The sequence below is a fragment of the Rattus rattus genome, chromosome 6 (assembly GCF_011064425.1).
Source record: "Rattus rattus isolate New Zealand chromosome 6, Rrattus_CSIRO_v1, whole genome shotgun sequence".
Taxonomy (NCBI): domain Eukaryota; kingdom Metazoa; phylum Chordata; class Mammalia; order Rodentia; family Muridae; genus Rattus; species Rattus rattus.
In genome coordinates, this window is record NC_046159.1 from 60,085,242 (window position 1) to 60,110,207 (window position 24,966).

General features: G+C 49.9%; 1 protein-coding gene across 1 annotated transcript in view; it reads right to left on the minus strand.

Moving 5' to 3' along the window:
* Tgfa (transforming growth factor alpha) overlaps positions 1-24,966 on the minus strand; it is an 81,952-nt gene that overhangs the window by 41,972 nt on the left and 15,014 nt on the right. Inside the window, exon 2 of the mRNA XM_032906174.1 lies at positions 4,747-4,800. Within this exon, the coding sequence (XP_032762065.1) occupies positions 4,747-4,800 (54 nt within the window). The remainder of the gene's footprint in view (positions 1-4,746; positions 4,801-24,966) is intronic.

Genomic DNA, 24,966 nt, shown 5'->3' on the forward strand with positions numbered 1-24,966 from the left:
GNGCACACACATGCATACAAACATGAACAGGCACAGGCACGTATCACACACACACACACACACACACACACACACACACACACACACACACAGCAGGTAAAATGAGGAAGTAGCTGACGAAGGAGTGTACCTCGGAAGGCAGGAAGGCTCATGTCATCCTGCTTCTCTATGCAAGCGCTGTGCAACCGCACACAGGTGTGTGTGGTTTTATCCCTCGCCGTGGCATAGCAGGCCTCTTGTTCGAGAGGCAGATTTGAAACAGGTGAACCGTGTACCTGGGTCAAACACGTGAGCCGTCTAATTTTAGAATGACTTCAGCTTCCCATGTGGGAAAACTGCAGACAAAGGAATCGGGAAGCAGTTTGAAGTTCTGAAAAGCTTTTGTTGAAGGAGGTGAGCAATGAGGAGAGGCCTGCCTGGCTGGCTGGCCGGCCCATGTTCCTTCTGCTTTGTAAACAAGCAGAATCTTCAAAGGCTTTCGCCTCTAATCTGACCTGCCCTCCTTCCGTGCAGCCCAGCCTGGATTCTCAACCGAAGTCCACAGTCCCCACTGATGCCTGACCTGGGCAACACCTCCCCAAGCAAGTAAGAACGGTGATAAGTCTCACCTACAAAGAACCCCACGGTGATGTTTCTATGTTCATCCATCATTTTTGAAAAGTCTTCCAGATACTAAATCCAACAGGCTAGTAAACACAGGGAGGCCAGAGTCCATAGGCACCGGCCAGGGTGAAACACGAGGAATCAGAAGTGGAGAGAGCTAATCTGAGGAGTGTGCAGGTGGGTAGGAACTTGGCTCCCCGGGGCCCAGAGGGGCCTTCGCCACACCTCCTTGGTCATTACAGGGAGTCTCATGAGAAAAGCACCAGATGAGCGGCCTGGGAATGTGCAGTCCTGCTGAGGGCGAGGCAAGCAGCTGCCCCACATCTTTGCGACTGGGTGCATTCTGTCCTTTTTAAGGGGGCATTGAAAAGGTGCCTTTTGAAGACAGGGTAGAGCTTTTCCTGGGGAGGGTGTAGCCGTGTTCTAAGCTGTGGGTGCCAACACCCTCCCCTGCCTCCGGCTGATGTTTCTCTTTGACTTTTATAAACAGACGAGGATAAAAGTTTATGTTCCAAACTGGAGAACATTGATTTCACTCCTGTGGCATTTTATGGTCTAAATGACACAGTAAGCATTTAGTGACACTCCCAAGAAAGGTTCACAGGCTGTGTCGTTACCTGCCAGGTTGGCCCCTGGAGGGTCAAGGAGAGAGATGTCTGGTTCTTTGTAGGATTCTAGCAAGCAGAGGGTTAGGGTCTGAAGATACAAAAGCACCCTAGAGATGCAATGTCCCAAGAGAATCAAATGCATCTGTCCTGTATGAAGCAAGGACCCAACTGTACTGAAACCCACAGATGCTCAAGTCCTTACAGGAAATGGTGTAGATTGTACATGGACATTACACTCAAGTTCCCATACATTTACTATTTTGTGCGTGTGCAGTGTGTGTGTGTGTGTGTGTGTGTGTGTGTGTGTGTGTGTGTGTGTGTGTGTGTGTGTGTGTGTGTGCATGGAGGCCCAAAGTTGCTATCAGGTATCTTCCTGCATACTTCTTCACTGTATTTTTTGAGGCAGGGACTCTCACTGTCTCAGCTCATCTAGCTTAGCTTGCCCTAAGCTTTCCTATGTGCTGGGATCACAGGGAACCGTGCCTGTCCATTTCATATGTGGGTTCTGAGGATCTGCACCACCCTATCTCCCTAGCCCCTCCTGTGCATTTAGAACAGCTTCTTCGTTACTGTATACATGAACAGTACAGAAAGAGTGGCTTTTGTAAGCAGTTTGGGGAAGAAAGTCTATAGTGTTCCCTATGCTTGTTGTTTTTCCAGGTATTGCTGATTAGTTTACCCTGTGGCTTTAAGATGCGGCACTGTAGATATAGAGGGCCAACCCTGCATGGCAGTTAGACCACCCCTTCCCTACCTGACTGTGTGCAGGCATCACCAATTGATCCCTGACTACGATGCTCCCTAAAAATGTGAAGGCATCCTCAGGGCCTCCCTCCTAGGCCTCCAAGGCCTCTTTCCCTTGTCCATCAGGAGAGCATGTGGAGATTCTCAGGCCATTGCTCAGCCCAGTCCCACAGACGAGGGAACTAATCTAAGCAGATCCTTGAGGACTAACATGCTAGGAACATAGAAAGTCTGAAGGCAAGTGGGCCCCACCACAGGATCCTGGCCTCCTCCCCAAGGCTCCGTGTTCTTCCCTGTCCCACCCAAAGTAAATGCCTGAGAAGCGTTCGATGATGCAACCCAGTTTCCCACACCTCTGGGCCCCTCCGCCCTCTGTATTTGGGAATCTAAGAAAAGGGAACAAAGTAAGATCTTACCAAGGAAGGCCCAGGGCAACTGTCTGCTCTAATGGCATCAGTGCTTCCCCCAATGCATAAAAAAAGCTCCTGGTCAGACCCTGGGCTCCTCTGAGCCCGTGCTCCACCCTGGGTTGGCACATGGAGCCTGCAATTTCCTCTCCCCAATGCTCTGTGATGCTGGGTTTCACCCTATGAGTGCCAGAGGCCCTTCGCTGCACAGCGGCCATTTGGGGATTTATCAAAATTGAAGGTAGACCCATTTGCTTCTAGTTCTGGCCAACAGAGTGGAGATCCATGCCCATTTGCTACAGTCCTGAAATTCCTTGTCTTACAACCTAATGGAAGCTTCTGGAATTTAGTATATGAGCCCACCAATACCCAGGGCTCAGAGGGAGGGGAGCTCAGTTACTGAAGTCACTCAGTATATAAATAAATACATTTCCCCAAAACAGTGTTTACCTGAAAAGAAATACAAGTATCGGATGACATAAGAAAACTCCAAAATATTCACAAGTTAAAACTGAGGGCTGGGGAGATGGCCTAGTCAGTAGAGTGCCTGCTGTTCAAGTGTAGGGATCTGAGTTCAATCCCCAGAACCACCTTAAAGAGAAGGATGTTGGTGAGTGCTTTTAATTCAAGTGCCCTGAGGCAGAGACAGAAGGACCTGGCTGGCCAGCTGGTCTAATCCAATCAGAGTGCTCCAAACCACTGAGAGACCCTCTCTCAGAAAAGATGGACAGCGTTTCTAAGGATGATATTGAGAGCTGTCATCTGGCCTCCACTTGCATGTGAACACGTGCATACTTCCGCACACGTGAACCCAAACATGCCCAGGGACACGTGAGCTACCCCCACCTCAGGAGTTCAGCCCTAGGGGAGGCAGATTGGGGTGGGACGGACTAAGCAGTCCTATTGTTAAAGTCACTTAAAAGAAGAGAAAGTGAGACAGGCAAGCCCTGCTTAGTCAGCCAGCCCTTGGAGAGTTCACTATGACCCAGTCACCACTGTTTGAACTTGACAGCTGCCCCCCCCCCCGAGTCCCAGGACCCAGGTTATAAAGTGTGCAAAACCAGAGAGAACCAGAACCAGTCCCACATCTAAATCATCCACCCAACTGAGAGCAGCCAGAGACTGGACAGGTAGCCACCTTGCTTGTCCCCAAGAGAAGTGGCTTGGTGGCATCTGTAAAGCACACAGTGTGGCCTCTGTTCTGGCCTGCCACCCAGTGCCTCCAGGAGTGCTCAGCCATGACAGTTTCAGACAGCAGAGCAGGAGACTGAGCAGATTTTGGGGGCCTCTGTGTGAGGGGGTAAACCCTAAATACATGCTGGTGTTGGGCACAGTCCCTCAGGAGGAAATTCAGAAGGGAAAGAAGGAACTGAGGCATCTGGTGGGGAAGGCACTGCCATTTTTGTCTGCCAGGAGGGGCAGTGCTCCAAAGAGGCTCAGCACGAGTCACTCCCAGGCCCCAAGGGAGCAGACACAAGAGGGATATCCCCAGACCCTGTGTGTCTATGTGAACAGACAGAGACTTGATGGGGCAACGTTGTCAAGAATGCCTTTACAACCGACGGCTACATTAGCATTTGCCACCATTCCAGGACTCAGTAGCCAGCAGGTCCATCCCACCTGGCTGGCCCACCCCCAGAGCCTGCATGCTTGAAGTGCACAGTTGGGTCTAGAAGGGTGTAAGGCAGAGCAGGGCCACACACACACACACAGCATCTCAGGTCCCCGGAGCGGCCTGGTGATATTCCCATCGGGTACCAGAACAAGTGGCCTCGTGTCCTGCCTGGCCTCATGTTCCCTCACACCCAGGCTGTAAGTATTGCTATGGCATCTGGTACTTGCCAGATGGCTCAGTGGTAAGTGCCTGTCATACATGCCCACACTCCTGTCCCGACACACAGAAAAGCAGGAATCAAAATCATTAAGACCGCCACTACTATGCACAAACAGAAACCACAGAGAGAGAGAGAGAGAGAGAGAGAGAGAGAGAGAGAGAGAGAGAGAGAGAGAGAGAATATAACAGCCTAAACAACAACAACAAAATAAACCTAAACCTAGTGTCACTGGACAGAATCAGGCAGGAGCTTCAGAAATCTAATCATCACACAAGCTGGTCCAGTATGAACAGCTTCAAGCTCTCCCTGCAGGGCCCGTTTCACTTGCTCACACTGGGCGTCTAGACAGGCAAAGGACTCTGAATAGGTGGCCCCTGAGGCAAGCATGCACCAGCCCCCTTGGGCCACGAAGACCTCCCACTAGTCTCTCCTCTGCCTGCTCAGAGGAGACAGATAGGGTTCAAGGTCAGGGGAGTGTCCCAGGGAGGGAGCTCTCCAGAGGAGAGGCAGGACCTGCACCCTATCCATACCCAGGGAGGATGGACTCACCACTCAGGGGGGACGTGCTGTTCTCCAGAGCCTGACACACAGCTACCAGGATACCTGTGGGGGAAGCAGAGAGGGTGGGTAAGTATCTCCTCAGGAATGGACTTTTCTTTGAAAGGCAAAGACTTCAGAATTTTATGAAGGGGTCGATAGTTGTGTCTGGCTACCTTCTTTGAGGGACTCGGTGCAAAGGAAAGCAGAGGGTCCTTGTGCCGAGACTGGGAATTTAATGCTCATGCGAGGAAGCAGAGAGGACTGTCCTTGTCTTTCTCTGCCTTAGTCTCTCTCCACCTGTTGTGGAGTTTCCCCTTTGCTGGGTATGTTGGGTGTGAGGATACAGGTTGGGTACAGCACCTCTGTACTCACACAGGGGCCGCTGTATGACGGTTAGACTCCCCTCTAGCTGAAGCAATGTGCTGAGACATAGCTGGGGGCTAGTAAGGTACCCATGCTTCTCTGAGACTACCTGTCCCTAGCCATGGAGAATGATGACCTCAGAGCATTGCACCATCACAAACAGATGTATGAGGAACTTGGTTGAGGACAGATGACGAGAACCATCACTACACTCTTCCTTGAGAGGTCATGGGGTATATTCAGGCATGTCCAGACCCTATTAGGTGCTGAGCACTGTAGGGACAATGACCCATGAATGGAAGCCCAATGATGGCACTAGGCAGAACCCTGGGAACTAAGGCTCCTTCCTATTGGCTTCCATCATGAGACACAGACTCTAATATACTCATGAGAACTCCAAGACAGCACAGCGTCAAACCCACACACATGACCCGTAAGGCCACCTCTGCCAACAGGTGACCTGTACATGTCCTCATGTTACAGTAGTGGAAGTTTCTGGAAACAGAGTGGTAAGTTCCCATAAAAAGGAAGCTCTTACAAATCTTGAAGGCAGAGATATGTCTCGGGCAGCCCTGCAAAGGAGGCTGTCCCTCAGGCAGATCATTCTAGAAGACCGATTTCCTAAGCCACTGCAGAAATCAAGATAGGTCTTGTCTGCCTCCTACCACACGATCTTTGAGGGTCCAACAGTGGGCTCCTGTTTCTCAGAGAAAGTGTTTCCTTCCCACAGCCCACATGTTCATAGGATTCCCCAGTCACATTTCAAAGGGACATCTGCCATGCATACACCCAGTTCCGTTCCTGCCAGAGCCAGGAAAAGTTGGAGGTTGTGCCTTTAGAGCTGTGGGACAGTCACGTCCTGACGCTGTGGGCACTGCCAAGAGCCACTGTGGGCTGGAGTCAGCCAGTGACCCATCATCAGTCAAAGCTGACATGGAGGTGCCTGGCATATCTCAGGACAGGGAGTATGACCAGCCTGTCAACAACTGTCCCCAACCACTGAGTGACCCCGATGCCACTTCTCTGCCTGAACCCTTCCTGCCAGGGCAAATTGCATAAACCCTGCACCTAGCCTGGCTGTACCAGCTTCAGGACCAGAGACAGGAGATTGCGTGTGTGCTGGGGCCAGTCCCTGCCTGGCACAAAACTCCTTCATCCCTCTGCTTCTTTCTCACCTGTCAGCTGCCAATTACCAAACTCATGAAGGCATTTCAGGAATTAATTAATGACTACAGAGAACACATGTTCCTCTGAGGAACGAGCAACACTTTGCTTTTATTTATGATTCTAGAGAGGTGACAATAATAGTTCCCTTCTGTACTCTCATCTGTACTCTCGGTTCCCATGATGCCCTAGTTCCACTCTAGCTGCTATGGGCCTTGGGCCAGGCAAAATGAGGCTGAGCCTCTCTTTGCAGGTGGGGTTCCACCATTCTGCAACCTGCCCAGGTTCCTGCATTCTTGCCCTGTCCATTTCACTGCCCTAGATGTAGGTTCTTCCCAGCCTCCCTACCCTTGGGGATGTCCAGGAAACAGAACCTTAGAAACATTCAGAAATCTGCCCAGGCTCCGACACAAAGTTGAGGCTTGAGTCTGACCACTTGCGATGTGCAAGACACTGGTAAGTGACTGTGCCCTGACTGGTCTGACACACCAACAGGTGTGTTTCCACCGGGTATGACCCTCCTGGCTTAACCCAGAGACCTAGGGGTCTTCCAGAGGCTACAGCCTCTCCTCTTGAGATTTTTTTCTCTGTGCCCTCAGTTTCCCCATAAGCCAGGCCTTAAGGTTGCTCCATCTGTATGTGCTGGGGAGCCCGCAATCTCCACATGTGGCCTGGTGTCTGAAGGCCTTCTAGGAACAAGTGGCCTTGGCAGACACGAGGCTCTGAGAAGCCAAGGGGCCACCACAGCACTGGCTGTCACCACCAGGGCTCAGAAAGATATAGTGTAGGCTCAGATTCAGCAGCAGGAAGGAGCCATTAGTCCCTCTAGGCTGAGTGTCAAAGCCACCTGGCACTGGTCCTGAGGATGGGAAGGCAGGCTGTAGGGCCACCCAGCCAGCTCTCCTCCCTCGAGGACAGGCATCCGTTCAAGGCTGTCCTGCCAGGGTTTCATTCTCATGCCTAAGTATCTACAAAGTGGGAAATCCCAACTGCAGACTTCAAAAAGAAAAGGAGGCCAGCGGGTAGTGCTGAGGGAAAAGCCACACGCAACGGAAGTGTATCTTTAGGGAAGCCTGGTGTCTGCTCCCAACACACACCGGGACCTGGGCTTCGAGGCAAGGTGAACTCTCCACACTTATGATATTGCTGTTTGCCACTCAGAAACTCTTGATAGAAACGAGGCTGACCCAGGTGTTGTGGGGTTGCAGAAGCGGGGCCAACTCCACGTCTATCCATGATGGAGTTTTAGGAAATGACATTTTGAGAGGCTGGGCATTCCTGTTCCCCTAGGTCTTAAGGCAGGGGCGTCCATGCTTCAGCCCCATGCCTGACTGAGATTGACAGTTCTGCACGGGGACCCAAGCTGCTCTTTCAGTCTGGGACAGGATCCTCTAATCGGCTGGCAATCACCTCTTCTGGGGACACTCAGCTGTAATACCTAGTTCTGAGGTGGGCATCTTCAGGCTCCTGGCTGCCCCAGCAGAGGTGTGTCCTAACCTGTCCTCTGTTGCAGCCCGCGCTTGCTCCTAGACTCTCACCTCCTCAACTGAATGGCTCAGTGGGAACCCAGCAAGAGCTCCACACCACTCCTGTGTTTGGACTTCTGTGCTTGGCTTCAGAGGGAAGGACTGGGTTGGGTGAGGTTCTGGGATCAAAGAAAGATGGGGAAGTGGATCACGGTCACAGCAGGTACCTTTGGGTGCAGATATTCTGGGTTCAAGAACAGCACCGGGGGTTGGAGATTTAGCTCAGTGGTAGAGCGCTTGCCTAGCGGCGCCAAGGCCCTGGGTTCAGTCCCCAGCTCCGGAAAAAAAAAAAAAAAGAAGAACAGCATCGGGTGGGGGTGGACAGGAGCTGGGCTAGAGTGGGATGGAAGGATACATGAGCCCTTGGGGGGTGGTTGCCAGCCTTTTCTTCTTCCTGTCTCTCTCTCATTTGAGGTGAAGAGCAACTAGGAACAGAGGGGGAACCACTGAAGATATGAACACCCCCGCCCCAGTGGGGCCCTGTAGCTTAGCACAAGGTCACCCAGGCTCCCAGTGGCACAAGAATTCTTGTGAATGGGTGACCCAGATCTGCCAACACAGACCAGTGAGCATCTTTCTTGCCTTACAAATTCCAGAGCGGAGAAGAGCCTCCCCATCTCTCCTGGGAGGAGGTGTCAGTTTGCACTTGGCCCTGCGCCCAGGGGTGCTGTGCACCAGCTCCTCGAGGAAGTCAGGCAAAGCCGCAGAGGAACCTTAGAGGAACTGGCCAAACAGGACAGAGAGAACGCTGGGGACCGTGAGGCAAGGTGTTTGGAAAGACAAGAGACCCAAGAATGAGTCACTTAAACAGATGGCCTCATGAGACAGAGGGCTCTTTCCATAGCCACCCAATCTCCAGAGCAGCCCTCCAACTCACAGGAAGGACCTTGACATCAAGAAGGAGAATTTGGTGGGGAACTCACAGGCAAAGGCCAGCACCATGTCATGAGGTGGGTGGGTCCTGACGCGGTGTGGAACTGGAGTTAAGGATGGTTGTGACCTGCCAAAAAGGCTCTAAACTGCTGAGTCATCTTTCCAGTCCCTTGTTAGTTTGTAGGGACACAGGGCATTTGCCTGGCCTGGATCTCCAGTGAGCCCCAGGGAGCTGTCTATCTTTGGCAACCACCTTAACGATCAAACAATCTTCCCGGACCAGTGTTTTTTAGATTTTTTGGAATTTTATTTTGGAATATTTGTATGCAGATATTAAGATATCTTGGGGACAGGAGCAAAGTCACAAATAGAAAGTTAATTTGTTTCATATGTATGTCCTATGAAGAGACTCAGTGTCATTTGGTTCAGTAACTTTAGGGTGCCGGCCTGGTGACTGTGACCCATTCCAAAAGGTCAGATGTAGCCCCATGTGAGCACTTAAGTCCTTTCAGGCTCTGGGCCTCAGGTTTTCAGACTAGGGACGCACAGCTTGTGTGGTGCCTTATTCTGTAGGTAAGAAGATGCCACACAGCGTCAGGCTGTAGACTCCTTCCCAAGCACCATATAAACCAGGTGTGGCCGTGCCTTCTTCTCTAACCCCACACGGGAAGTAGAGATGAGAGTGTCATAGGTTCAAGGCCATCCTCAGCTACATAGGGAGTGTGAGGACAGATCTGCTACTTGAGTCCTTGTTTCAAAAGGAAAGAACCAAAACCAACCCCCTCCAAAGCCAAATACTCCTTTTCCCTTTTGGCTGAGGTAAGACATGCTCAGTAGAATGGGGAGTCTGGGCAGACAGTAGGTTTCTTTAGGAGGTCCTCCTCCTCTCCCTCTCCTCTCCTTCCCTCTTCCTCCTCCTTTTCTGCCACAATGTCCAGGCAGGTCTTGAATTCACAGCAATCCTCCTGTCTCAGTCTCCTAAGAGCTAGGATTAGAAGCATGTGCCACCATGCATGGGCCAGTTTCTTTTTTCTAATATAAGGTCTGTCTTTAGGTGGCCGAGCTGGTTGAGACTGGCCAAGTCTCCAGATTATAGGCAGCTAAGAAGACAGAGGGCTGTCCACCTTCTTAGCCAGCTGGTGGGGACAACCAACCTTGTTTTGACCCCTTCTGAGTAAGTCCTCTGCCTGGAATTAGGGGTCAGGCAATGGTCACTGTGGACACATAGTCTTAGCAAGGGGTGCTTCTATGATAATTTTATCTTCCATTTTTACATGGAATAATGCAAACTAGCAGGCTCTGGGTGAGACATCAAATCGTGGTTCTCCCCACTGCTCTGTCTTCAGTACAGACTCGCTGGTTTACTCGTCCATCTGGAAGTCACAACCCGTAAGAGGCAGTGAGCTTGGATGTCTCAGTTGCCTGTCCTACCAACCTCTGGGGTCCCTTAAGCAGCTAACATCATATTGGCAAGTCGAAGGCAGTATCTTCTGATGAGCTGGTGATTGTATGTCAATGGTCCTCAGCCTACCCTCCAGCATCACTTGAAAGCTCAAAGGAATTTTCCACATCCTTCTAGGTCTAGGAGGGATTCTCAGGGACAGAGAGGTGAAGAGGCAAAGGGGTTGGGCATCTCAGCATCTGCCAGTTTCTGAATTCTGATTTCCGTATACCCTGACTTTGCCACAGTCCTGGGTTTATGCACATCATGCCCTTATCAGTCAGTAAGCGGGAAGCTTTGACATACTCTAAGTGGGCTAAGCCTTGAAATCCCTCTGCCAAACAAGAAGAGGATCTCCTCAGAGGACTGCGGCAAAGGCGAAGTGAAATGGTACGTTGCCTCCTTAGAGCACTGTATTCCCTCTGGGCCTGGCAGCTGACCGGATTGCCCCTGAGGTTGCTCCTTCATGCTCCAGAACTCCCCAGAATCCAGGGGAGCAGCAACAAAGACCACATGAGCTCCAGGGTCATAATGCTGAAGCCCACTGGAATGCCAGGACACTGACCTTGCTTTAGGATGTTAAAAAGTCACTATTTATCCCAATAAAATCAAACATTGAGCAAACATCCACACAGCAAGAAAAGGAGGGTCAGACTGTGAGGAAGATGTGAGGCAGCAGGAAGGAGAGGGGGAAAGCAAGAAAAAGAAGGGGAGGAGGAAAGGGTGTGGGTCTGGAGATGGCACAGCGGTTGGCAGCAGGTACTGCAGTCTGAGGCACTGCATGGGGTCCCAGCACCACACCGTGTGGCTCACAGTCTCCTTTAACTCCAGGGGATCCAGCAGCACCTTAGTACCTGAGCTCAGGTGTGTACACAGACACACAGACGTACTCGTGCACATGCGCACATGCGAACACACACACACACACACACACACACACACACACACTTAAAAATTAAAATGTCTTTTTTTTTTAAGGTAAAAAAGCAAGCAAGAAATCTGAGATCTGTGATCTTTCCTCTAAATATTCAAGACACTTGGGCCAGTGGTAGTGTCCCCATTATTACACTGAAGCAGAGGCAGACAGTAAAAGCAGCTGGGTTCACCAAGACCTTCCCAGATGCTTGTCCTGATTCCCTCCCCAAACACCGGCATCACCCTCCAACAGGGCCTGCTCCCCAAGTCACAAGGTCAAAAATAAACTCACGTCCTCCTCCGCCTCCTCCTGTTTCGGGCAGGGCTGAAGACCAGGTCAGCCCCTCCCTCTACATTGCAATCCAAGCCAAGCCCTCCTACACAGCCAGCCCCCACACGGACACTTCATCCATACCGAGATCCCGGCCTCCCCAGTCTAGGCCTCAGTGCCTCTCAGGGAAGCACAGCAGTTGCCAAACCGGTTCTTCTGAGGCCTTCCCGCCTTGCCTTTTTGATGGCTGCTGAGATGAGGGAAGAGGGTTGGGGGGGGAGGAAGAGACACAGAGACAGAGAAGGGGGAGACAGAGACACAGAGGCACAGAGAGACAGAGACACAGAGGCACAGAGAGACAGAGGCACAGAGAGACAGAGACACAGAGAGACAGAGACACAGAGAGACAGAGAGACAGAGACACAGAGGCACAGAGACACAGAGGCACAGAGAGACAGAGACACAGAGAGACAGAGACACAGAGGCACAGAGAGACAGAGACACAGAGAGACAGAGGCACAGAGAGACAGAGACACAGAGAGACAGAGGCACAGAGAGACAGAGACACAGAGAGACAGAGAGCACAGAAGAGCCAGCACTCTGGACCAGGTTCCTTCCCAACTCATAACCCAGGCTGGAGTCCTGAACGAGATTTAAAGCACATAACCTAAGAGCCAGGCATGGAGGTGCTGGACCATGGTCTCAGTACAGGTGATTGCGATTGAAGGAGGGTCAACCTCCTTCAAGATCATCCTCTGCTACATTGTGAGTTTGAGACCAGCCTCTCCCCAAATTTCCACACACAAACACACACACACACACACACACACACACACACACACACACACACACACACACACACCCATCAGGCCCCAGATGTACTCTCTCTAGTGCTTAGACTCCCGCTGCCTTCCCCAGTTGCAGTCAGACATCCCAAGGCCCTCACTCAGCCCACTGCTTGGGGTCCTTGCAACTCTGACCTGTGTGTAACTGTTGGGGCCTCTTTTCCTTCATTGTAAAAGGTCACAGAATCCATCTCCTGGACAAAGTCATTGTAACACAGGAATTAAGGCATTTGTGAGAAACCTGCAGGCATGGAGCAAGCATTTCTTCTCATTTATTTTATTTTAGAGACAGGGTTCGATTAACAAAGCCCGGGCTGACCTTCAATGTCCTATGTTGTCAAGGATGACCCTGGATTCCTGATCCTGCCTCCATACCCCTAGTGCTGGGCCTCAGGCTTGCGCCCACCACACTTGCCTGCTCTTATCAATAGCTGTTTAGGGCAGTGGATTGCTAATCTCCTCGATCACAGCCATACTTTAAAACATCACATTGTGCTTGGAAATACATGTGACTTGTGTATGCACACGGGCCAGTAATACTGTCTCTAAAATGTTCTCTCACATGCTGGCACCTCACTCCCCAACACCTCACTCCCTGAGGAGGCCATGTCTGACACCCCAAGGTCAGCTCACCTATGGGAAACGATCTTGTCTTTTTCAGCTCCCTCTTCCACTCCGCCCTGAGATTTGTCCCACTTATCCGTCTGTCCCTGGAGTGTGGTGTTTCCTGCATCCACTATCCCCATACTTGGCCTAATATCTGGTACCCACTTTGGTTTGACTGAGTTTCTCTAAGAAGTCTCCCTGTTGGGAAGAGAGCCGGAGTTGATAATGGGGAACCTGAGAGGGAATCCCAGAAACCCACCCTTACCCAGAATTCCTGCTTAGACTCCTTGCCTTCTACGTCTCTGGGTTTTCTTTCTTATTCAGATTTCAGGGGAAATGAAGCATACTTGAATCTCTCTCTCTCTCTCTCTCTCTCTCTCTCTCTCTCTCTCTCTCTCTCTCTCTCTCATTCTTTCATTCAAGTAGTGACTGAGTATTTATTACCATGGCCGAATAGGTGTTGGAGAGATGGGGGACATAGAGGCCCATCACTCACAGCCCACACAGTCCTTTTCCTGTAAGCCACCCTTCTAGTTTAAAACAACCCCAACTGAGGAGCTCAAGGTGGAGTGAGGTGATTGGTCTGCCCTAGTGGAGCCAGAGCGCTCCTGCCTCTGTCAGCCCATCCCACAGTGCCATATCCATCTGTCAGTGTCTGTCTCTCTGACCCTTTGCTCAAGTCCAAATCATTGGGTTGGAGGCAGGAAGCTGGCCTGTTGAATGACGAGGCTGAGCAGCCGCAGGTAGAAATTCAAATAGTTGTATCTGTTACTTGGCAGTGTTACATTGTCTCCCTCGGTATGGAAAATCATGACTCAGAGGTTCTCCTCTAGGGTGGGCTGTGGAACTGGCCTGCCCAGTGACCCCCGATCTTCCCCGGGGAAGTTTTTGTTTCCTCAGTCTTGGCTCTCTCAGACCGCTCCAAGGAGACCCGAGTGTATTAATGGAAGCCAGTGTGACTAGTGTGCGCTCAGGCTCCTTTGTCACTGCTGGAGGCGGAAGCAGTTCCTGATACCAAGAGGCACCCCACAGACAGGAGCTGCAGTTAGAACATCTGAGGGGCTCCTGTCAGGTGTACTTCATAGTCTTTCTTCCCAGGTCCAGGGATTTGTTCCCCATGATATTCTGCCCCGTTTCCTGAGCCCAGCTAATGCCCCCACTTCTTGCCATGTGCCCATCACTCCTGCGAGCAGGGCCTTTGACTTCCCTGAGCTACCGGATGCCCATTTGTGCCAGGACCAGTGATGGACCCCATTTGGCTCACATCCAGAGACCATCTGGGGTTCCCAGTTTCTCTCTCCCTCTCACAGCCCAGACCCTGTTCCCCATAGTCTCAGATTTATAAAAGCTACCTAGGAATCGTCTCTCCCTGTGTCAAAGGTCAAGCCGATGCTTGCAGTGTACTTTGGGCTGTTTAGAGTTTAGGTCCTATCCTATAGATGCCTAAAACTGATGACATCACAGACCCGAGGTTGGCAGAGCCCACCTGACCGCAAAAAGAGGCGGTGCATCCTGACCGGCTGGAACCCCCCCCCCCCCCGAGGTAAATCAAACAGCAGAAACCCAGCTAATGGGAAAAGTTGGAGAGGTGCTTGCAGGAGACCTACCCTGTCCCACTGAGACGCTTCCATTCGGAAGGACACGTGAGAGCCCAGAGATAGTGCATGTCACAAAGACCCCCGGTCCTTGTTCCGACCCCTCACCCGCTCAGCAGCCCAGCTCACTGGGCTGCTTGCTGAGGCTTGCCCGCCGAGCGCACACACCGCGTACACGCCTCACAACAGAGCTCTGGCTTAGTCAGTTACTCGCCAGGGCGCAGAGCTGCCTGTGTGTCCTGGGGCAAGGAAGGCCCTTGGCAAGGTCTATCTACAAGATCTGTGCCGTGCCCTTCTCTGCCAGGAGGGAGCCCATCTCTAGATCTCTTCCGTACAGTCAGGTTTATCAAAGGACTGGGCTGGGTCCTGAGTCAGGCTTCCTCTTCCTCGGGGGCCTCTCCAGCCACCCCCATCTGGGTTCCTGGAACTGCGAGGTAGCCTTGCTGGCTGGAGTCCCCAGGTGCTGAGTCACCAACAAGCTTTACCTGGGCCCAGCTCGGAAATGGCAAAGACAGTGTACCAAGGTGAGTGCTCCAAACACCAGTGCCAGCTGGCTGCTGTTGACTCAGATCTGAAAGTGTCTCTGGAAGAGGCCCGAGAAGGGTGAAGACTAGGGTTCAAGTGGCCAAGGCTATAGTATCAGCCACGGAGCCCAGGGCCTTGGAGCGTGAAACAGGCGAAGAAAGAGGCAGGCTAGAAAGACAGGGGAAATAATAGGGACCTTCGAAGGGAAAGGAGCCCCTCGCTCCAGAGCCAAAAGCTTCTGGCCAGGGAAGAGGCAAGCTTTATGATGCGGTGGGAAGGTTTGTAACATAAGCAATAGAGTGAGGGGCCAGGCTTAAGGCCTGTACATGGATGACTTTGTGCAGGGCCGACTACGCTTCCATTTTCTGGGACTCTCAAAAGAAACATTGGTTTACAGTGGCGATAGTCTACCTTCCAGCAGCCCTGTGATCTAGACTTTTCCTGGCAATAGCCTACCTTGCTGAAACCCTGTGAGCTAGACTTTTCCTTTATCAAGCGTGATCTTGTCTTCGGGAACCACCGGTGATCTCACTGTGGTTCCTTCGACATCCTTTGAAGATGACAACTTCAAAACCACCCAAATCCTACATACGACTACTGTAAAAACGGTGAAGGAGGCTCTCTCTCTCTCTCAGAGAAGCTCACACACTCATCTCTGAGTGTCTTAACTGTATCACTTCAAAGTCTATATTTTAAAATACCTCTAAAAATATTGGTTCTGCTTTATCTTGGCTCACCCAGAAATCCTTTCCTGTGCCAACAGTAAGGATCTGCTTCACCTGAACTGAAAAATGAAGGAACTGTCCCGGGCTGCTACTGTGACAAGTGAAATTGTTCTTATGTCCTTGCTGCTACGAATAGAGTACACTTGCTGCCAGCAAATGTGGAAGCCATTGCTAGTCTCTGAGGTCCACAGAGATATGAGTCCTTTCCCCCGTTTGTGTGGCCCACTGGGACATCTCAGTCTTCCTGGCCTGTTGTGGTCCAAATCATCCTTCGAGCCCGACACTGACCAACACAGTTAGCCTATGTTAGCCTGTGGGTAGCTTCATGCTTGCTGGGCATACTCCCCTCTTGGTGGCTAGCCCATGTTCTGATATCTCACCTGCCCAGGGGCTTAGCAGTCCTCAGGAATGTGCAAACAGTCCCTGAACTCTGCTCCATTTCCCAAGTGAGTGACAACTCCCCAAGACTCAGGACACCCTGGCACCGCCCTGCAGAGGGTGTTTCTCGGGCCAACACAGATGCAAGTGTAACTTGGCAGGATTAAAGTCATTGCAGTATTAGGCTGGGTATGAAAGCAAGTGGGAGGAAGGGACAGTAGCTAAACGGCTAGTCAGGAAGCATGATCATAGAGAGGAAGAAGCAATGCCTAGAAGGCCCCCTAAGCTCAGCGGGTCCATTTTACACTGCAGACTGACAGGGTACCAGAAGTGGGAAGTGGGAGTGACCCAGAGGAAAACAGGAAAGGACGGGTAAGAAAAGGTAAGGGCTGGAAGGAAGAAGGGTGTGCCCGTGCGTGTGTGTGCGCGTGTGTGAGTGTGTGTCCGTGTCTTGCCGCCTTTCACCAGGAGACCCTAACCAGCAACCCCCTCCTTTTCCTGCCAAGGCTTCTTCTCACTGGCAGTGCGCTTGCAGGGTTATCTGAACTCCACAGGGATTTCATTACTGTACCAATGACAAAGGCCACTCTTGATAGTCAGTGGGGTAGGCCAAGGATACTACATTTCCATAATGCATGGGGCTTTGCTCCTCATAGGATGCAGTTGGAGTCTTTAGCTAAGATACTCTAGCCCCTAAAGGGGAAAATCCCTTCACCCCAGGCCTGTCAGCCCCCAACTGTGCCTGAGCAGAAGTAGCCAAGAGGCAGGGGAAAGGAGCTAGGGACAATCACACAAGCTGACAGGTCCCTCATCAGAGACTGGCGAATGGTCTTCTAGAGGCTAGACTGGGACTGACTCCATCCTGGAGAGTGTGGGACGCTCTTATTCCTGCCAGCTCTGACCCCATTCCATGTCCATCTACATTTGTATGTCTGTCTTTTTTTTCATGAACCAGAGGCACCTCAGTTGAACAGCACAAAGCCTGCCTGGATAGTATGGAGGCTGACAAAGGCCACTCTGGAGCACTGTCCCTTAGGGTCTTGAGGGACAGAGCATTCTGCTCTCCTGGTCCACAGCCTAGTTTGGGGGGCCCTGATGTCCTCAGGCCACGTGCTACGTGGCCACATGTAGCAATGCTGTTTGGTGCCTTACATTCTCTGAGTCTCCAAGACTCATCTGTGAGTCTTGATGACACTGGTAGGGAATTGGGCACGCTGCCCACTCAGTTTGAGGACAGATGATTATGTGACTTTTGTTAATGTCAGTTCAGAACATCAAAAAGAAAAAAATAGAGCTACAGTTAGAATCCCTCAGGTTTATGGGAGACATCATGGAGGGTGGGGTGGGAGCACACTGCTAGCCCCCCATCTTCTCTATAGTCACCCCCCTGTTGGGAAAGAACAGAGAGAGAAGGAGGAAAAGGAAGGTGGGATATTTGCTGCTAGGCTGGTTCAAATCTCACGATAGCAGGGAGCTCATGGGAACAAGGAGGGAAGGAGACAGGACTCCATGTTGAAACTGCAGAGGAAGGTTCATGGGATGAGGGTCTTGCATCATCCCTGTTTGGGGTGCTCTTTAGGACAGCCTAATGGCCAGACCTCATTTCAGAGAAGCTGACGAGGTGAGGCCACTTCAAGCTTGGGTGCCTGAGTCTTGCTAGGGGGTCAAGCCATAACGCCTCTTGCTGTGTATCAAAGAGAGGAAACGGTACCTTCCTCAGAGTGTCTGTAGATGCTGTCCATTAATTGCTGTAACCTAGACACCATTAAGATGTCTTCCACAGGTAAATGATAAATGGTGTTATGCTTACACAGTGGGTATTATGTAGCAATGAACAGATCTCTCTCATATATGTCTGTCTGTCTGTCTGTCTCTATCTATCTATCTATCTCAGAATGTATATAATATCCATATGCCACCATACATATACATACACATACACATACACATACACACATACACATACACATATACGCATACACATACACACATACACATACACATACATGTACACATACATGTACACATACATGTACACATACATCAACAAATAGAAAGCTATCAAGAGACAGGAGAGTATGAACACCATAAGGTTCCCGAAGTAAATGAAGCTGGGGTGGAATGGCTGGGAATTCCCTATGGGAACTGAAAAAGACACACGTGTAGAGGTCTGAAGAGGTCCATGGTGGCTAAGAAGTTAGGAGAGGGATGAGCAGCCGGAGACAAGGAATGTTGAGACCTTGAGCCCACATTGAGTGATGCTCTAATGGCACACCGTAATCATCATTACAAGTCTTTCCAGGCCCCTGCAATGTACACCACCATATATAAACCTTAATGTCAAGTAGAGCTGTTGCCTATATTTAATTGTAGTTAAATAGTGTGTGTGTGTGTGTGTGTGTGTGTGTGTGTGTGTGTGTGTTGGGGTGACTTAGTGCACATTGCTCTATCAGAGGACCTGAGTCTGTTTCTCAGCACCCTCATGAGGCAGCTTACAACTGTCTATAATTCCAGCTCCAGGGGGACCAACACCCTCTTCAGGCCTCTGAAGGCCTTCAGTCATACATGTATACACACACACACACGCACGCACACACACTTAAAGTAAAATAGATCTTTAAAGCAGTTTTAGCTAAATATTACTAACTTAGTAGTAACATATCAGCATTGGCATGTCAACTGTAACAGACATAACAACCAATGAGAGGTCCTGGTAGCAGAAAAGGCAAGAGAGCGTGTGGAAGCTCTGGGATTCTTGATCCATTTCTTTTGAAACCCAAAACTGCTCTAAAAAAATAGCCTATTCAGTTATAGCCTATTCAGTTATAAACCAGACCAAAAAAGACATCCATTGGTAATGATGACACGGTAAGGGCATTCCCCTGTCTTCTAACTGTCTAGTTGCTCTAATGTCCTATCTTCAGGCAAAATGTCCCCCTCCAAAGAAGGCTACATCCTGAACAGTTGGGTGGGCTCTTCCAGACATGCAGAGACCCTACTGAGATTAAGGGGAGATCCTTAACCATCCAGGTCCATTGGCTCCCTGACTATGAAAGTGGAGACATATCAGCTATGCCTAGATTCCACTTGGCATCCAACAATGAGCAGTGATCAAGGCTTGGCCATCTCCTGTCAGTCCTGGGTCACTATGGAGTCTGTGTTCAACAAGCTGCTGCTGTGGAGGATTTCTGGCAACAAACAATGGCCAGCTTCAGCTGGGGACTCATCTCCATTAGCAGGACCACCTATCCTCACCCTTGATCTTAACCATAGAACATGCTGGAAGAGAGGGAGCAGAGGAAAACCCCAATCTCTAGAACCGAGGGCACAGAAAAGGTGTCAGAGAGGCTGGGGAAATGGGCAGATCTGTATGCAAGGAGTCTTCCAGAGAAGCCTTCCCGTGTGGAGGCTGACAGGCATCCTAGCAGCCTTGGACACAGCAAGATAATCCAGCATCCTGGTTCAGGGCCATAGGCCTTGCTCCTGTGGCCTCCCCTATCACACAGTGGTGTATACTAGAGACATTCCTTCTCAGGACCTGGTCAATGCTTTTATATTGGTTGTCATCACACCGTGACAGGGAATGGTGGCTAATTAACTTCTTGGTCTTCCAGGTATGTGTAAGTGGGGCTCCTGAGTGGGCATCCCGCACAGTCTTCATCATAATATGAACCATAGCTATGGAGACTTTTGCTACCTTCTCTGCCCTGTGAGATCCCCAGGAACACCCAGGCCATGTTATCTCTGGAAGAAAATACCAACCCAAAGGCCTTTTGGAAGCTCACCCAGAGTACCATCCTGCTTGGTGGTGACCTCAGCACCACCAGGGACTGGCACCTGAGACTCAGATAGGAGGACACAGCAAATAAACTCAGTCAGCAGCAAACCCACAGACTTGAAGACTGCACTCTGCTCTGCGTGTCCCTGTGCTAAAGACACCGGCTTGGAAGCAGCTTTAGGTCCATGTGTGGGTCACCAGCTCCTTCCATCTCCTGTGACATTTTCATATGGAGAGAACTGGACAGACAATTGTCCCCACTGATGGAGTGCTACGTGTCTTCAAGGGAAAGGAATTGTCCTCTCTAGAAATGGTAGAGTCCAGAGTTCCTTCTGGTAGGAGGCCATTGGAACACCCTTAGGGGTACTTCTGGAAGACCTAAGAACTTATCAATCCAATCTTCATACCCAGCACCTCTGCCCCTTTCTGTTCTTGACTTTGAGGACAGCAAATGCCTGAGACTATCATGAAGGTGACAGGCCAGACCATCCCCTCACAGGCTCTTTGCCCTGTTGGGATGCCAGTCCTGTGTTCTCAGGAGTTCTTCTATATGGCTCACGTCCTTTTAAAGAATCCAAGTACTGTTAAAAATTTTCCTAACAAGGCAGGTGTCATAATTTTGTCAACTTGTCACAAATCTAGATCTCCAGTAAGAGGTAATATTTGTTTTTTTTTGTTTTTTTTTTCGGGGCTGGGGACTGAACCCAGGACCTTGCGCTTCCTAAGCAAGCGCTCTACCACTGAGCCAAATCCCCAACCCCAATATTTGTTTTTTGTGAGATAGGGTTTCTATGTGTAGTCCTGGCTTTCCTGGAACTCAATCTGTAGACCAAGTTGGCCTCAAACTCACTGAATTTGCCTCTGCCTCCCAAGTGCTGAGATTAAAGGTTTTGTGCCACCACTACCCACTACCCGGCTAAGAGGTAATCTTAATTGAGGAATTGTCACCATAAGATTGGCCTGTAGGAATGTCTGGGGGGAATTTTCTTGATTGCTGATTGATGTGGGAGGGCCCAGATCACTGTGAACTATGCCATTCCTGGGCAGGGGGGTCTGGACTATAGTAGAAAGGTATCTGAACAAGCCTTGAGGAGTAAGCCAGTAAGAAATATTCCTTTGTGGTTTCTGTCTTGGCCTTGCCTTCTCTCTGTGATAGACTGTAATCAGGAGTTGTAGAGAAAAAAAATCTCTTCTCCTTAAGTTTGTTTTGGTCAGCATTTAATCACTGCAACCAAGGAACAAACAAGAAATGCATCAAAAATAAGAAGCATAAGTAAGAATACTTCCAGGCCTAGGAAATACATCTTTTTTCTCATTCTAAGAAAAAATGGACCAACATCCTGACCAATGACACAATAGGTTACATACATAGAGATACCTCCATGCTGGATCCCCAGCAGACATTACTAATCAATCACAAAATTCCCATTGAATTCAACTACAGCTCCCAGAACCTTCTAAGCAGTCATATCTAAGAGATCATAGTTGGCCTAGAAGATGAAACTGTTTCCCAAGTGTGCTAAGGCAATAACTATCTGCTGCTATGATGGCATGGGAGTCAGAGATGGAGGGGGAAGGAAAGAGGAAGATTGGAGAAAGCCTCTGGGGGTAAATGCTGGCCAATTGTGCAGAATTACCATGAAAGTTGAGCATAGAAACAGAAGAACAGTCACCTGCCCCTTATATCCTCAGACAGACTGGGTCATCCAGATACCCATCAATTTAACTATAAACTGAAAGAGAATTTTACTAACCCCACCCCAACATGGGAGCTGCTGGGACCAAATATCGATAGTGATTCATGCAAATTTCCTCATCTCCCCAAAGAAAAGGTTTTTATAGAACGAGATTTTCAGAAAACTCCTGACATCTCTGAAAATAGCTCCTCAGGTGACAACCAGCACTGGTGAAACATTCCCTGAAATCTTTGTGCACAGAACTGAAGCAGCCACGAGTTAAGAGAGCAAGAGCATTGCTCCGCGCTTTCAAATGATCTTTTGGAGTTCGTGCACGCTTTTCCGCAAAAAAAGCAAATGACCTTACCTTCAAGGCCATTCGTCCACTTTTGGTCTACTCTCTGCTGAGTCAGAGGTCACCATGGCCCCAGAAAGCATCTTTGGCTAGGCTATTCCCAGCCTCTGTGTGTGTGTGTGTGTGTGTGTGTGTGTGTGTGTGTGTGTGTGTGTGTGTGAGAGAGAGAGAGAGAGAGAGAGAGAGAGAGAGAGAGAGAGAGATTGGTAACTCCAGAGACGAGTGCCAGTCTAGTCAAGATGGGGTGAACCGCCGTGTAGACACCAGGCCCACTCACAAGGGAAGACATATGTCACATCCCATATTTGGGATGGGAATTGAGCCCCCACCTGACTGCAATCCTGTTCTCAAGGCTGAGGTTCAGATAAAGCCTGTCCTTGGACAGTCTGTCTCTATCCTTGGCCTACAGACTATGTCTGGCTGCGGGCTGCTCTCTGGCCTCTTGGGCATTCTCCACAGAGGACGGGAGCCAACAGGGGAGCTGTGTTCTTGGTCTTTCAAGCATCTCAGCTATGAAGCCTGTGGCTTTTCTCCCTGTGGGAAGTGAGACTTATCTTGTCCTGTCTTCTTCCTGTTCTAGCAGTTGCCAGCCCTGTACTGTTTGGGTTCAAAGGAACAGGCTGAAATGACAGAAGGCTTCAACTAATGGGAGCTGTTCTATTCCTAAAAGTCAAGCCTCTTTCTCTCTCCAGGAAGATGCGTCAATCAGGCCAAGAAGAAGTGACAGGAAGTAGGTCATAGAGAAACACAGACCCTAATAAAGACCACAGATGTTGGCAGAATCATGGGACAAACCTGCAGATTTGGAGGGGTGGCGCAGACCCCTGCTGTGGCGGAGTGGCATTTGTAGAAGGAGCATGCACATCTTCCAGAGGCTGGTGTCCTCTCCTGACAATGGCTCCTCTCTCCCTACTGAGCCACCAGAGTGGGATCTGTCACAGCCACCAGCAAGACAACTTCTTACTTCTGTAGTAGACACAGCCTACCTTAAGCAAATGTTTAACTTAAGGGAGATTGTTCCGGAGAATGACTCCCTGGTAAGGTCCTTTAAACATGATGTAGACCTTTTCTTTTATGAGATGGAAGGACTTACTATGTAGCCCAGGTTAGCCTTAAACTGTTAGTGGTCCCATCTTGGCCTCCTCAGAATTATAAGCAGGTATAAGATTCGAATCTTAAAGGTTTGTTTATTCATTTATGTATTTATTTAGTGTGCATGTGTGTATATGACCAAGTACATACATGCATATAATTACTGGCAAGTTTTTATTATATCCCTATAGATAAATCTCCAGAAATGGATTCCTAGACCCAACAATCGATACTTTTAAAAGATGATTTATTTTTATTATTTTTAAATTTGGTGTGTGTGTGTGTGTGTGTGTGTGTGTGTGTGTGTGTGTGTGTGTGTGTGTGTGAGAAAGAGAGAGAGTACACTGCCTGTGGAAGCCAGAAGAGGGCATCAGATGCCCCTGCAACTGAAGTTACAGGGTCTCATAGCCATCTCTATGGATACTTAGTAATCTGAACATCCACACATGCTGTCACCTGGTGAGCCATCTCTCCTATCCCAAGAATCCTATTCTTTTTAAGATGCTCACTCATTGTGAAGAGGTCCATCCTCTTCATGATTTGCCAACATGTGCTTAAAGAAACAAACAAGAAATAAAAACAAAAACAAGAATAACCAAAGACCAAACCAAAAACCCTGATCGGCTTTAACAAATATTTGTAGGATGCCCATATGTGGCGCCGACATGAATCACATACTACACTGTCTGTCTGTTCTGATGACACAGCATGTCCAAAAAAAGGAAAGAAAAGGCACCAGCTGGACGAGGCTCCCGTGTAGGCGTGAGTAGCACATGTTCCTTTGTTCTCATCTGCCGCTCAAGGCAACAGCAGTGCCTGTGCTTTCCCTGGGCACAGGGCGTCACAAGGGTTGGGGGTGAAGAGTCTGAAAGAGAGGCAGCCTTTGGCAAACCCGCTAATACAGGTTCTATCTTTAGTTGGACTGTGAGGAACTACGAGTGTTCATGTGAAGGCGTTAGAGTTGCTTCTGCTATGATTGACTAAAGGTCTAGGGGTTGAGCGAGGAGAGGGGTAGGGGATTGGGAGGCTGGGGAGGGGAGGGTGGTGGTGGCAGATTGTAGAAGCCAATGAAAGAGAACATCCTTCCAAGCAAACACCTTTGGAAGGATTCAGGGTAGAAGGATAAACAGGATCCTACTAACCGATTTACTATGCGTTTCCTCTGCAAAATACACACTTCAAATGGGACCTCAGGTGAGCTTCTGTCATCTGAGCCTGAACTCCACACAGGAGGAGAAAGCTTCTGCTGTGCCTCTTTATGGTATTCACTTGTCTGAGTAGCAGCAGCAGCAGCAGCAGCAGCAGCAGCAGCAGCAGCCGCCGCCGCTGCCACCACCACCACCACCACCACCACCACTATCCTTTGTATCTAGCATGGTGACCCACAGGATGATCTGTGTGATGCAAATGCAGGGAATGGCAGTCTGAGAGCCTGACAACACTGACCAAAGTCAGCCAAACGATGGCCCCTCGTACACGACTGACACCTTACATATGACCAGGGGCTGGGCCCCCACAGGCCCCATGGCAGATCCTCAGCCCCCACAGCCTTCAGTGCACTCTAAGACAAGGCCTCAGCTGTCACCACACTCCACGACAAGGCCTCAGCTTTTATAGCCCTCAGTACCTAGTGCCTCAGCCTGCATGGCCCTCTGCAACCTGATGCAGACAACCGGAAATAGTGGGGTGGGGACAGGACAGCGTACAATGGCTTTTGATCCACGTCCTGGTTCTGGCACTTGCTGGTTACAGTAGCTTGAGAAAATTTCCGCGTGTGTGTGTGTGTGTGTGTGTGTGTGTGTGTGTGTGTGTGTGCGTGTGTGTGTGTGCATGTGTGTGTGTGCATGTGTGTGTGTGTGCATGTGTGTGTGCATGTGTACATGTGTGTATATATGTGTGTGTGCGTGTGTGTATGTATATATGTGTGTGTATATGTGTGTCTGTGCATGTGTGTGTGTGAATGCATGTGTGAATGCATGTGTATGTGTGTGTATATATGTGTATATGTGTGTATGTGTGTGTGTGTGTGTTTGCGTGTGTGTGTGCCTCAGTTTCCTCGTCTATGAAAATGGGAGAGCTGCCATGTCTCACAGAACGGCTA